The sequence below is a fragment of the Chaetodon trifascialis genome, chromosome 2 (genome assembly GCF_039877785.1).
Source record: "Chaetodon trifascialis isolate fChaTrf1 chromosome 2, fChaTrf1.hap1, whole genome shotgun sequence".
Lineage (NCBI taxonomy): Eukaryota > Metazoa > Chordata > Actinopteri > Chaetodontiformes > Chaetodontidae > Chaetodon > Chaetodon trifascialis.
In genome coordinates, this window is record NC_092057.1 from 6,124,444 (window position 1) to 6,137,045 (window position 12,602).

The 12,602-nt window shown below is 43.3% G+C and overlaps 1 protein-coding gene across 3 annotated transcripts in view; it reads left to right on the top strand.

The window, feature by feature from the left end:
* inpp4b (inositol polyphosphate-4-phosphatase type II B) overlaps positions 1-12,602 on the top strand; it is a 123,027-nt gene that overhangs the window by 81,207 nt on the left and 29,218 nt on the right. For all 3 annotated transcript variants that reach the window (XM_070980398.1, XM_070980405.1, XM_070980415.1), the window contains 2 exons: positions 6,279-6,383; positions 10,554-10,662. In XM_070980398.1, coding sequence (XP_070836499.1) covers positions 6,279-6,383; positions 10,554-10,662 — 214 coding nt within the window. The remainder of the gene's footprint in view (positions 1-6,278; positions 6,384-10,553; positions 10,663-12,602) is intronic.

A 12,602-nucleotide genomic window follows, 5' to 3' on the forward strand; every position in this document is an offset into this window, starting at 1 on the left:
TTTATTCAAAACAACAGATGTTAGGCGTTCCATAATCACCTGCCTCTGTCCTCATCCAAACTCACTAAATTATTACTAATGAAAATCTTAACAAGAACAACAAAACAGACTTGGACTGATCGATCACTTCGGATTTGTTTCTTTCCCTCTTCATAATCTCCTCTTGTGCATATTTTAGCTTGCTGTGAACGTGAAAATTACGGCCACTGATTACTGATTTGCTCTCATCCCCGTAATGTAATATTTGACTCTGCTGCTTTTTCTTTGCCCAGCTGATAAGAGATGATGGCGGCGAAGCCTTGGCGCCGCCTGCCTGAGCTCTGAGGGCGAGGGGAATATGGGATAATGTGGTCTTGGTCATAACGGTTCCTGACAAGTCCCTTGTGTGGTCCAGATGCTGCAATACATGGAGGAGCCCCTGCCCAACTCACCCATCTAATCCAGCCCTGTGTTCATTTAACAGATGATGGACTGCTAAACAAGTTGGGTGGGCAAGCTGCTGCAAATGAATTATTGATAAGTAATATAATTTGAAAATAAAACATGGAGGTGGTTTGGGTGTGAAGACGAGCAGCTGAGCGAAGACAGGGGAGACTAGGTGAAGATAATTAGCTCAAACCAAACAAACTGCATGTCGTCAGGACGTCTTTAAGCTCATAGGCACAATTTCTAGCATTTTTTTGAGGCTGGGTCTTCTGGTCTCTTCAGATTTAGTATTTCTTCCATTTTTAATTATGTTTTCAAAATAGTTGGCTTTGCAGGTTTCACATGGCTCTGAGGATTTCTGCCCTTAAATAGGATTATTTGTGCATTTATACCATATTAATTAGAGGCTGACTCTAATACTCATATAGTTTAAGGTCAATCCTGAGTCAGAGGGATTTTTTTTCACAAAAGAAGAATCGGCGGCCTGCGTGCATTTCACAGGTCAGATGAAGGATTTTCCCTCTTTTTCTATTATTCAGGTTTGCTTTGCAAGAACCAAAATGAAAACAAAAATCTGGAGAGACTGCAGGTAATAGAATAAGAAGAGGAAGAAGGGAAGCAGTCTGCTGGGAAATTGAGGCAGAGTCTCCGTGTTCAGGTTCAGCACCCTCACTGATTCCATTTTATCCATTTTTAATGATGAGCTGACCTCAGCAAACACTTCAGATGCTCTAATAACTGTATTCCATTCATAAATGAATCATCCCTGCTTTCTTTGTTTACCAGCAGGCGAATTAAAGGCACAGACATAATCCTGTTAGCGTGGTGTTTGTTGGACCTCCAGTACTGCTGGCACTTCTCTGCACGAAACTGTCAGTCGCTCTTAAACTCCACTCATGTGATAACTGCAGCTTAAGGCCCAGAGCTACGTATTGTAGATTAAGGCTCATATCTTCCTTTCTCTCTTTAATATCTGTTTTAGAACAGTAGACTCTGCAGTCTGTCGCCTCCAGGTAAAGATTTTCAGTGGTGTGCACAGATGTTGCTGCAGTTAACATTAAACATGGTATTAGTAAATAAAATCCCTGAAACACAGTGGCCAAAATGTTAAAGGACATAAAATGGATAAAAGTTTTAAAAAAAACAACATTGTACTGTCAGACATGACTCACTTTGCTCTCTCCAATTGGCTGAGCACGCAGCATGTGTCCGGTCCTCCTCTGTGCCTACAACACATGTGAGTGTGGATTGATTAAAAAAGCCCGCTGTGCTCTGAGCGCCACAGGACCATGAAGATGAAACCCTTAACGTGCTTAAACGAATCCGCATTGTTCCGACAGACCTCACTTACGAGCCGCTGTTGTTCTGCTGCGGGCTGCTGTAGTTTGTGATCTTGTTTTTTCTTCTGAGCTTGCCCTTGGGCACCCAGGCAGAAATTTCTAAAGGCATAGGATATTGGTTTCTCATCTTCTGAAGGATTCAAAGGACTACAAAAAAAAAGGAAGCGGCTAAGAGCAAAGAAATGACAGGAAAAATTAAAAGAAGAGGTAGTGGGGCAGATGTTGGTCTGCACTGCTGGCATCCAGCCTTTCTGTCACATGGCCAGCCCACCTGGGCAAACAGATGGGGATCTGATATGACTAATTCATCTAACCTACAACGGTCACCAGCTCGATTAGCCTCGTCCCCAGAGCTCTATAGCCAACGGTGAGAGCCCGCTGAGATGGGATGACAGCCTCGCCATCGACTTCCATGTTAGCCTTTTGAAAACAGCTCCTCCCAGCACAGAAACGTGTTGTCGTACGCTGACGAGACCAGTTTGATTCTGTCTGACCTTTGTAAACGCAGCACAAAGGTCAAAAGTTTTATTAGCCACACTGGTGGTGTGGCGATATGGATGGCAATGCTGGTCTGTCGACTGAAATAGCTCCATAATTTTAGGATGAAATTTATGATTTTGGACAGACATTCGTGGTCCCCAGAGGATGAAGCATACTGACCTTTACTCTTAGCCTCACAAGGACACTGACACTTTTCTTGGTGATCCTCATTTGTCTGAATCGTCGTCAGAATCTCAATTTGCCCGTTTACCAAAACTGATGCATTCCCCTCCGTCTCAGCTGTGCTTTGTTTAGTGGTGATTAGCAAACGTTAGCAGGCTAACATGCTCAGCTAAGATGGTGAACCTGGTAAATATCACCTGCCAAACATTAACATGTTAGCACTATCACTGTGAGCATGTTAGCATGTAGCTCAGCAGCACTGTGTCTGAGTCCGGCCTCACAGCATGCTCTTGCTTGTAGACTCTTCGTCTTGCTGAGCAAATGATCAGATCCTTTGCCTGTGGACCCGCTCACAGTGTGCAGGTCTCGGCTTGTGGAAATCAGATGTGCTAATAGCACAAAGGTCAATCCAACTGTTTGTCTGGTTCCTAATGCTGAGTGCATTCAGGGTCAGATTTAATGTGCACAGCAGTTTTCATTGAGTTTGAGGCCACAGTCAGCGTCTGGGTCTGGTTTATCAAGCACTCGGCTCCTGGACCGCACCGTCGACTGAACCTCCAGACACACAGATTGTATATTCAGTGGTTAGAAACGGCATCTGTTTACATTTACACCTTGATAAGTAGCAGCAAATCTGTTAGCACCTCGGGAAGAAGACGTGATTTGATTTTCAGAGCTTGAAAATAATAAGCCACATCACTGTCAGAAGTGTTATCCGTTCCTGAGGTAACACATTTCAGCTCGAGTAGGCCAGCGGGTTCGGCATTAAGCACAGCCGTGGAGCTGCAGAGGATTTGTTTTTATGTTTGGCCAACCCGCCAAATGGTGTTGAAAACCTGTGGCAGGTAACAGGTTTCCTCACCTACATTCAACACGAAAATAAACCTTCTGTAGTGTTGAGGCTTTGATTGGAGCACACGGGTCTGTTGCCTGGCGGCTAATTAAAGAACAGGCTGAAAAGAGTGTGTACAGCTCAGTTTAGCTCCTCTCAACACAAGGCAGAGTTATGGCACATGTCAAATCAAAGACCTGCGAAGTTGCTCCGTCTTTTTTGTCTTTATGCTGCAGTCAGCATGCGTTATGAGCCACAGTACGAGGAACACACTCGTGACCATTCTGGGCCACGTTAGATACGTTAATCATTACAACATTGCCAATCACAATATTTGGAATCTTTGGCCTTTTAGTTGTTGCTGTGGATCAGAAACGAATCATTGCTGACAAGAAATTGCAGATCAGTTCGTGTCTTTGAGAAATTTGAGTATTTAATGAACCGCTTTGTTAATTTTGCTCTCAGATGTTCACATGCCACAATTTCATTACTCACTTTAAGATATATAGAACCAAAATGTGGTCACCAAAAATTACAGCCGTGCATTCTGCATATAATAAATATCTATTCATGTATGTTGATATTCTTGGATCATGGCTCAAAGTAATGTTATCATGTGTTTCCCACATCAGCAGATGCATGTCTGAGGCAAAAAGAGAAAAACTGGGTGGATGTTATTTTAAGACAGATGACAGAAGACTATTACCAACGAAATATTTGAACTTTATCAACAGATAAGTTCAAGGTCACACTGACGGTAACAGTGATGTGTGTCAAACGACCTCTGTGATCACAGCACAGCCACAAGACATCACAAGAGATACTGTGAAGAACAAAGAAAGGCTTGCAGACCTCGACTGCGATGCTGTAAACAGATCAGAATGAAACACTGAGGTCATTAAACATTATGAAAACACCAAAGAATGCAAAAGTCTTGTGCATGCTTCACGAGTCACTCAGATATCTCCATAGGCCAAATACAACAGTCAGTTCTAAAAATAGATCTCCTCTAATGAAAATGGACGAAGGCAGTTCCTCACACACACGTATTTGTTCATTTACTTCACTTCCGTGACATTTATTTGCAGTAATTGTAAGGTGACAGTGTTGTTTTTGTCGGCCTGTTTTAATTTTAGTCTTAGTCTAATCTTTGTGTCAAGTTGTCATTTAGTTTTTATTAGTTTTAGTCACGTTTATACTCTTTTTAGTCTAGTCAAGTTTCCGTCGACTAAAAGTCTGAGCATTTTAGTCTTATTTTAGTCAGAATTATCCGTGACTATTTTCCTCAAGTCAGACAAAAACTGATGACATTTTAGTCAATGAAAATTGTGTTTTAGTCTCTTTTTAGTAATGCAGTTCTATTTAACCCAGTCAACATAGTGTAAGTACCTAGTAGTATAGAAAGTGTGTCCAAATGTCGTTTTTTCTTTTTCTCCCAAAGACGAACCCCGACTGGCCGGCCATCGGTCCCGTTCTCTGTGTCAGCTGTCTGTCGTTAACGCTAACCTGCTGCAGCTGCATCCTCTAAGTAATGCCGTGAGTGGGGAGCCCCTGCACTGAGACACAGGAAACAGAAATACTGCAAAATAAAAATAACAAGGCGACTAAACGAGACGAAATAACATTATTACATTTCGTCTCGTTTTAATCAACGGAAATGAATTTTTTGAGACATTTTAGGAGAGTCTTTATGTCGTAAACCACATTTAGTCTCGTTTTTATTCGTCAACAATATTGCATTGTATATTTAATTATAGTTATCGTCACATGACTAGCATTTACGTTGCATCTCGTCTCGTTTTCGTCACGTGATAAAGGTTCGTTGACGATGATATTTCGTCATAATTTTCGTTGACAAAAGCAACACTAGTGACAGTTTGGATGGATGAATTACACCGACGTGGTCGTTCTGTCAGCGTCCTCTGTGACCTCTGCAGCTGGAGAACAGGCAGCGTGCACTGGAGCACTTTTTACTGGTTCGTAACGCGCGCTCGACGCCTCAGATAGAAATTTCAAAGTCACGTGTCATAAAAGAGGATTCAGTTCAAAGTTGTGATGCCAAACTAGATTCTGAAACATTGTGATATGAGCATTTCTCTTCCTGTGTGTGGTCCTCTGCACCTGTTCCAAATAGCTTCATTTTTAGTGACTTGAGCTCTGCTGGCAAACATCACAACACTTCCAAATTGCCTCTGTTTTGATTGTTGCGTGATTGTTCTTGAAAGCTTAGCCTCGTCTCAAAGAGGCTCATCATCCCTATTTACATATGTGAGGTTTGAGCAGCCAGCGTGGGGTGTCAGATTGTGACGTCGAGCTTAACTTTAAGCCACGAACAAAGAATCGTTTGGCACAAAGTTTTAATTGGACGTTATGAGCAAAGGGCATAAAATCTGTTCTTAAAGGATCACACTGCACTTTAGAGGATGTCTTAACCAGATGATCGTAAAAAAATCTCTAATTGATGTATTCTCCGTCTGATATATGTGGATGTGTGTTGAATCGTTTTTGGAGGTTTCACATAAGTTTAATCATAACTCAGCCAAACAGAGGATAAAGTGCATCTTCATGTTTTGATGGTGTTTGTGTAATTTGTGACCTTTTATGTTAACATTAAGGTTTCTTTGGGAAAATTGGGTTTTATTGAATTGAAGCTTCGATTCTGCTGTTTTGCAACCTCCAATTTAAATGGATTTTAATTTGTATGCCATGTATTCCCTCGTGTCAGTTAAATATATCAAGTCATTCAGTTGCATAAGGTTTTACTTTTCATTGAAAAATCAAAGAGAACGTTTAAGCAGCAATCCAGTTTATTGTTGAACGTTGGCTCATCTGTTTCTCTGTCCGTCTCTTCATAAGCACATAAACAAGGTAATAAAGTGAAAGGCCATATAAAGCAGCCATGTTGGAAAGCTCTTAGCATAACTATCAGATGGTGAAGCCTTTCATAGGGACGGTTTTATCTTTGAAACCTCCATTATGTCAAATGACTATGTGACATGTACTTGTGCTTTTTTCAGGTCGCTCGTTCAAGCCAAGCTGCTGCAAAGCCCAGAAATCTCTGGAGTTCATCCCAATTAACTTGCACACCCAGAGGATGAGGGTGACGTGCCCCAGGAAGACAGGTATGACAGAGACAGGTATTTAAACCTTTGCTTGGCCTGTCATTACGCCTAATACTTCAACCTGCAGTAAGTGATTTATCGTGACCACTTGAGGGCGGTGGACACAAGTACACAGCATTGACATATCAGCAGCTTTTCAGTTGATGTGGTGAAAAAGTTGCTTCCAGCAGGTACTGAGCAGCTTTATCAGTCACTGTCATTCAGTGTTTCAGACCATGTGACCAGATGTCAGACCAATGGTAACAACGATAAATGAAATACCATATGAAATACTTTCTGCTCTGTTTTTGGTCTCCGCCAGCTCCTGAGGGAGGTGTTCGGCTCTTCAGCTCCTAAATGCTCCACTATGTTCACCAGCTAGTTGCTAACTGTGTTCGTCTGGCGTTGCACAGTGGAGCTTTGTCTCTGAAAACAGCTGCCTGCTGCGGCTGAAAACAACAATATGAGAGCAGAGAGAGTGAAACAGAAACTATAAAGTTGTGGGTCAGACAGCTGAAGGTTACAGTGAAACTCCATGAACACCGTAAAGCTGAGGGAAGCTGCAGATTCAGGCGATGGTGCATCACGATGAGCGGCTCCTTTCACATCTCATTGTTCTCTGTTGTCACTTCACACATTGTTAATATAAAAATATTGACTAAAGCCACTTTAAACCGAACCTGCTCAAAGTAACGTAAAGTTCGACAACTGCTTGAGCTGAAACTCCTGAGCAGAAGAAGCAGCTATGGTAGAAGAGTGGTTTCATATGACGCCATAAGCTGCTGTGGATGTCGCCCTCTGTTGTCTCTCTGTGCCTGACTTCTCCATCTGTCCGCGATACTCAGAGGGCTCAGACAGGGTGGTTCTAGGTCATTGCCCAGGCTGAAAGGTGAGAATTAACTTGGCCAGAAAAAGATAGACAAAACACTAATTAAGCCCTTTGCGTTTCTCCGGAGAGAGAGACTGGCTGTCTCCGCCGCTGCTCTCGAGCTGGCAAAGCCTGTTTCTGGCCTGGAACTGTCTCAGTATATTAAGGCGACTAACTGCTGCCTCACTGCGTGTGAGTGGGCTCCATTTCAGCCATACACTCAATGATTGATGGAAGGTTGAAGAGAGACGAACCTCGACATAAACCGTGGTTCTCTGAGTGAAGACATCAGGGAAGACAGATAAAATAAGTGAAATCAAGTCATCATACAGCCCTGCAATGGTCGTGCACTGTCGAGGCAGAAAAAGGGGGGAAATCAAGATAAAACGAGCCTTAGAGGAGTTTGTCAATTGATTGATGGACACTGTGATAATTACCCTCCCTGAGCCAAATTCACACCTTGACTCAGTTCCAGGCGGTGAGGCTTCAGCTAATGTGTTTATGTGTGTACACTCCGCTGCGTATGCTGCAGCAGGACCTGGACTTACACTGTCCTGCAGGACACACTCGCCTCCCATTGGCTTCACGATGTTAATTAAGAAATCTGGGTAATCTAAATTAATGGCGCGTGGTGTTTAAAGGCAGCGCTGCGGCAGAGAGACATTCAGATTTTTTTAAATATCAATATCAATAAGATTAAACACACACATGCACAGATGAAATGCACTCATTGCCTTGAATGCACTCAGAGTTTTAGCAGTTTATCTGTTGGATTCAAGGTGTTTTTGAGCTTTACAGAAAGTGTCGAGGTCAACACCAACTCTTCCTCATGAAGCGACGCAGCGCAGCCTGAAGATCAGAGTGTAGAGTGGTGCAGGAGTGACATGTGTTCGCAGGTTAGCATTGTCCATTAGCATTGAGTTTTTCCTTTGGATTTTGGATTATTGCAGAAAATAAACTCTTCTGAAGCGTGAATGAAATCAGAATAAAAAAACCATCGTTGTAAATCAACCACAGCACAGTTGACTTCAGCAGCACCACCGTTAAGCTTCATACTGCATTAAACTGAACACACTTTGCAATAAAATGCTAAATCTGCAAGCTGCGAAGTGTGAGTGAGGATCGTTTGCAAGGGCGTGAGTATAAACATACAAGGATGTAGAGGCGGTCGAACGAGTGGATGAATTCCACGTTCAGCGTGGTGATGTCTGACGTCCCCGACAACCTCTGTGTTCTCATGAAAGCTTCAAAACAGAACAGGAAGTGCAGCAGTGCTCCCCCGTTTGCGGGTTCTGTAACTCTTTCCTGCAGCGCTCTGTTCCCCCGATCCCGTCCTCTCCATGCAGGCACATGACGTCTCGAGTGCAGACAAAAGGATGATGCCTCAATTGTCTCTCGATTGCAAACACGACATACTAAAAAAACATTTGTTTGAGCGAAGGCTAAATGACAGACACACCTCTCTGTTTGGTGGAGCACAGTTCAACAAACGACCACACGGTTTGAATCAGCTCCTCTCTGAAACAACACAAAGGAACATTACATTCTTCATCCTCGTTTGATGGTGAGTTACTGTCACATTGTACATTTTCTTCCATTTAAAAGGGAAAACGCATTGAGTAAATGATTGCAATCAGTCAGGCTCAGGAAGCACTGGAACCTGCTCCTTAATGGTCCCGAGTCTCATTTTCAAACTGTTGTCAATTGCTCTATTGTTCCTTTTGATTTGCTGAAGTGAAGCATTTCACTGAGCTTGTGTACGCGATCCACTCGACGTCGCTAAACCATTCATTTTCATTTTGTCTATTTATCATCCGGCAAGAAGAGGAAATTGGGGGAAAAACACTTTGAGCTCGGCACTGTATTCATTTGTTTTGCTGGGAATGTTTTATGTCTGCAACATGACAACTGCAAAATGTTTCTATCCTGAAAAGCTCAGCTTGGCGAAGCTGAACAGAGAGCATTGTTCAGACTCATTTTGGTCAAGTAAAAGGATGTTTTGTCGTTGTTGAGCAGGATTGGAGAATGGGTTAAGTATGAATTATAACCAATCCTGACTGCCACAGCAAATTTCCTGTTTGAGGCAGCGACTGTCCTCTCAGTACTTCAACAGTTTGTTCTGTTGTTGATTTATTGAGAAAAGGACGGGGAGAGGGAGAGCAGGCAAATCAAGCATGAATGGGTTATTGTGCTTGATGTTCTGAAACCCGCCATTGTATTTCAGTGTATTTCTGTTGTGGGAAAACTAATTAAGGGAGCTTGGACATCTGAAAAGTCCATGGGCCAAACGTGTGGTGGACAGGGAGCCTCGTGGCCAGGCACAGGGATAATTAATGAAGGAAGCGGTGGGTAGCAGCGAATCCCCCACATCAAACCGCTGCTGGTCTGTTGTGTTATTAGGGGACGTGAGGCTATTGGCCACACCGTCACTCACGTCTCTGTGGCACCACTCGGAGCTGTGTTGTGTCATTAATTTCTATTTTCAACTGTTTTTCAGCCAGTGTTTTCCCATGGTCAGAGCCGCGCACACGCTTTCCCGGGGGTGTTCATTAACTGACCTGGAACTCAACCACACCAAAATATTCACCCCCGTAAACCCGGCCCACCCCCTCGTCCTCCTCCCTGTTTTTTTCTCTCATTTAATTGTCAGCCTCGTCCATTACTCATTCAAAACGAGGCCTGTTGTAAGCACCCCTGCGCCCGCCCAGCCGTCTGTGAAGTGTTTATTTACTTTTGACGACGGTGTGCAAATTGGAATGAAGCGCTGTGACATTGGCCGTCCTTCCGGTTCAACACGGGACCGAAGCTACATTAAGACCCGAAGATAGCTGGAGAGAGAGGACGAGTAACGGAGCGGCGTGGACGCAATGTAAATCAACCTGAAATATGTATGCCTAAAAGCAAATTTACTGGCAGAGTCCAGAGAAATGTCGTGCTTCTTTTGTGTGCATAAATATAGTCTGGGCTTAAAAATACTGTGCGCAGGTTACAAAAGGTAACACCTTGCACGAACCTCACTGTGCAACTTTGAGACTTTAATGTGAACTGAAGCCCAGCCGCTTGGCAAATTCATAAATACTGAATTAATCCTCATGTCAGGTACCGTTAACTGATGATATGAAGCTTATTGGAGGTATCCCTGTAGAGGATGTTTTGCAAAATTCTAACTCAAAATTAAGCAAAAGAATTTTTCAAATTGGAAAAACACACTTTTCTTTCTCCTTTTTCTTGCCTTGAGGTCTTTCAGTGCCGGTGTTTGTCAGGTGCTGTATTATACATCTCATGGTTTTAAATCCAATCAAATCTGTCTCCTCTCTTCACAGATGCTTTCTATGACATTGTCACTGTCGGTGCCCCTGCAGCCCACTTCCAGGGCTTCAAGTGCGGTGGTCTGCAGCGTCTCCTCAGCAGATATGAAGCAGAGAAAAAGAGGTATGAGAAAAAGACCTTGCAGGCACTCCGTGGGGTTTGGAGGGAGCATGGCTGATTTAATACAGGACACATGCTGCGGTGGAAACAGGCTTGTATTGACAAAAGAATTTAACTCGGGCATAATTGATAGTGACAAACAAATTTGTCCCTGGCCTGTGGACTGGATTTTCCAAGCCCCATACAGTTACTTAACAGCCAAGCAATGCTGCATCTAGACTGGAGCTCTGCTGCCGCTGACAGCCCAATTTGACTGGAGGCAACAGGCATGATGGAAAAGGTTTGTGGAGTCAGAAGTTCCTCTGCACTGCTTCTTTTCCCTGGCAAGCGTTTTTCCTCTCTCCTGAAGTTGTACGTTAGCTCGTCACTGAAGAACCACACAGTTTGCTCTAACTTCCCAGCTGCTGGCTGGAGCGCGCTCTTAACATGCACCTGAAGTCAAAACCAAGTTTTTTGTAAAGAACGAGGAAATTTTTCATCAAAATTGTTTCTACAAAAAGTGTGACATGTACATCAATCCTTAATCAGTGACTGCCAGATGAGTCCGCACTACTGCAATAATCAATCATCATTACTGCTGTAATGTTTCACAAGGAGTGAGTTCTTATGGTGAAAACTGAGTAATATTCTGGCTTTGCTCAGATCAGTTTTGTTTTTTTTGACACTATGGGAGCCTCTCAGATAGAGTTTGATGTCGGAGTGAGTTCAGTCTGTGGATGTGAACCCGTTGCTCGATGAGAAAAATCTCGATTTGTGTGTTTCCTTCGCTGACCTAAACCGCCAGCTGCACAGACACTCATGGCTGACCGAATAAGATGAGACCACGCTGCTGTGATTGTATTTTACGCACACGGACACAAAGATAAATGTCCATGCACATGCACTGCCTGAAAGTGCACGGGGGCAACTTATCCATACAAGTTCCTCAAACCTGAGATCAGCACTATTCTGTAAATTTTGCTGTCTTTGCCCTTTGGATGCACGGTGGAGGTGTATGTCGCTGGAGTTCAGTATGTGGTCACTTGAGTGATGCCAGAAGAAATGAAGGGTGATTTTTCCCAAAGCTCCCCATAGAGTGCAAAGTCATTACAGACCATGCCAGATCCAATTAGTTACAGAGTTTGCAGCTCAAGAAAGAGGGGGAGAGAGGCAAGATGGAGAGGGGTGAGGTGTGGGTATGAAATGGATAAGTTGATGGGAAAATAGTTGGGGGTCTTCGCTGATAAAAAAAAATAAAGAAAGGGCTTCTTTCCGCTAAAGTGCGCAAGCGACTTTGCTGAAGATGGTCAGTTTTATCTGCTAGCATGAACTCTGATAAGGTTAGCATATTTTGGAGAATCCGCTGAAGTGAAATCATTTCCTTTGAATGAGATTAGACCTGAGAAAGAATTCTCCAGGGAGACGGAGCTTTTTGTTTCATATTTGACTTAGCTAATGACTCACTGTAGCTTAAATTTTCCAATTTTCCGCCTGACTAACTGACTGCGGCCCGCACTGAGCCTTATCCATGTTTGACCTGGAATGCAGTCATTTGTCAGTCAGTGTCAGAAATGGGAATAAAGTCTGTTTCTCTTGGATTTTGCAGTGTTTGCGCTGGCCATTTTAATGAAGGCGCACGCTCGCTTTAAATGAGAAACAGTTATTATTTCATGACTTAATATGCTTTTATTATTCATGCACCGAACATCTGACCAAATATTAAGCCTAGAAAGAAACACTGATGTTTTTTTTGTTGTTCTCTGTGAATGTGAAGCACACACGTCCAGTCAAGAGTCTCTTAATTGCACGGAAAGCCAGCCTATCTGAGCAGAGCAAAGACGAATGGGAGTGCGCGTGTGCGCGCTGACACTCGGCCATTATGCTTCTCCCGGTGTGTCTCCTCGCCTTTCAGAAGCAGCCTTTTGTAATCACATTTGATTAAAAAGGGAACAATCGGCGAGATG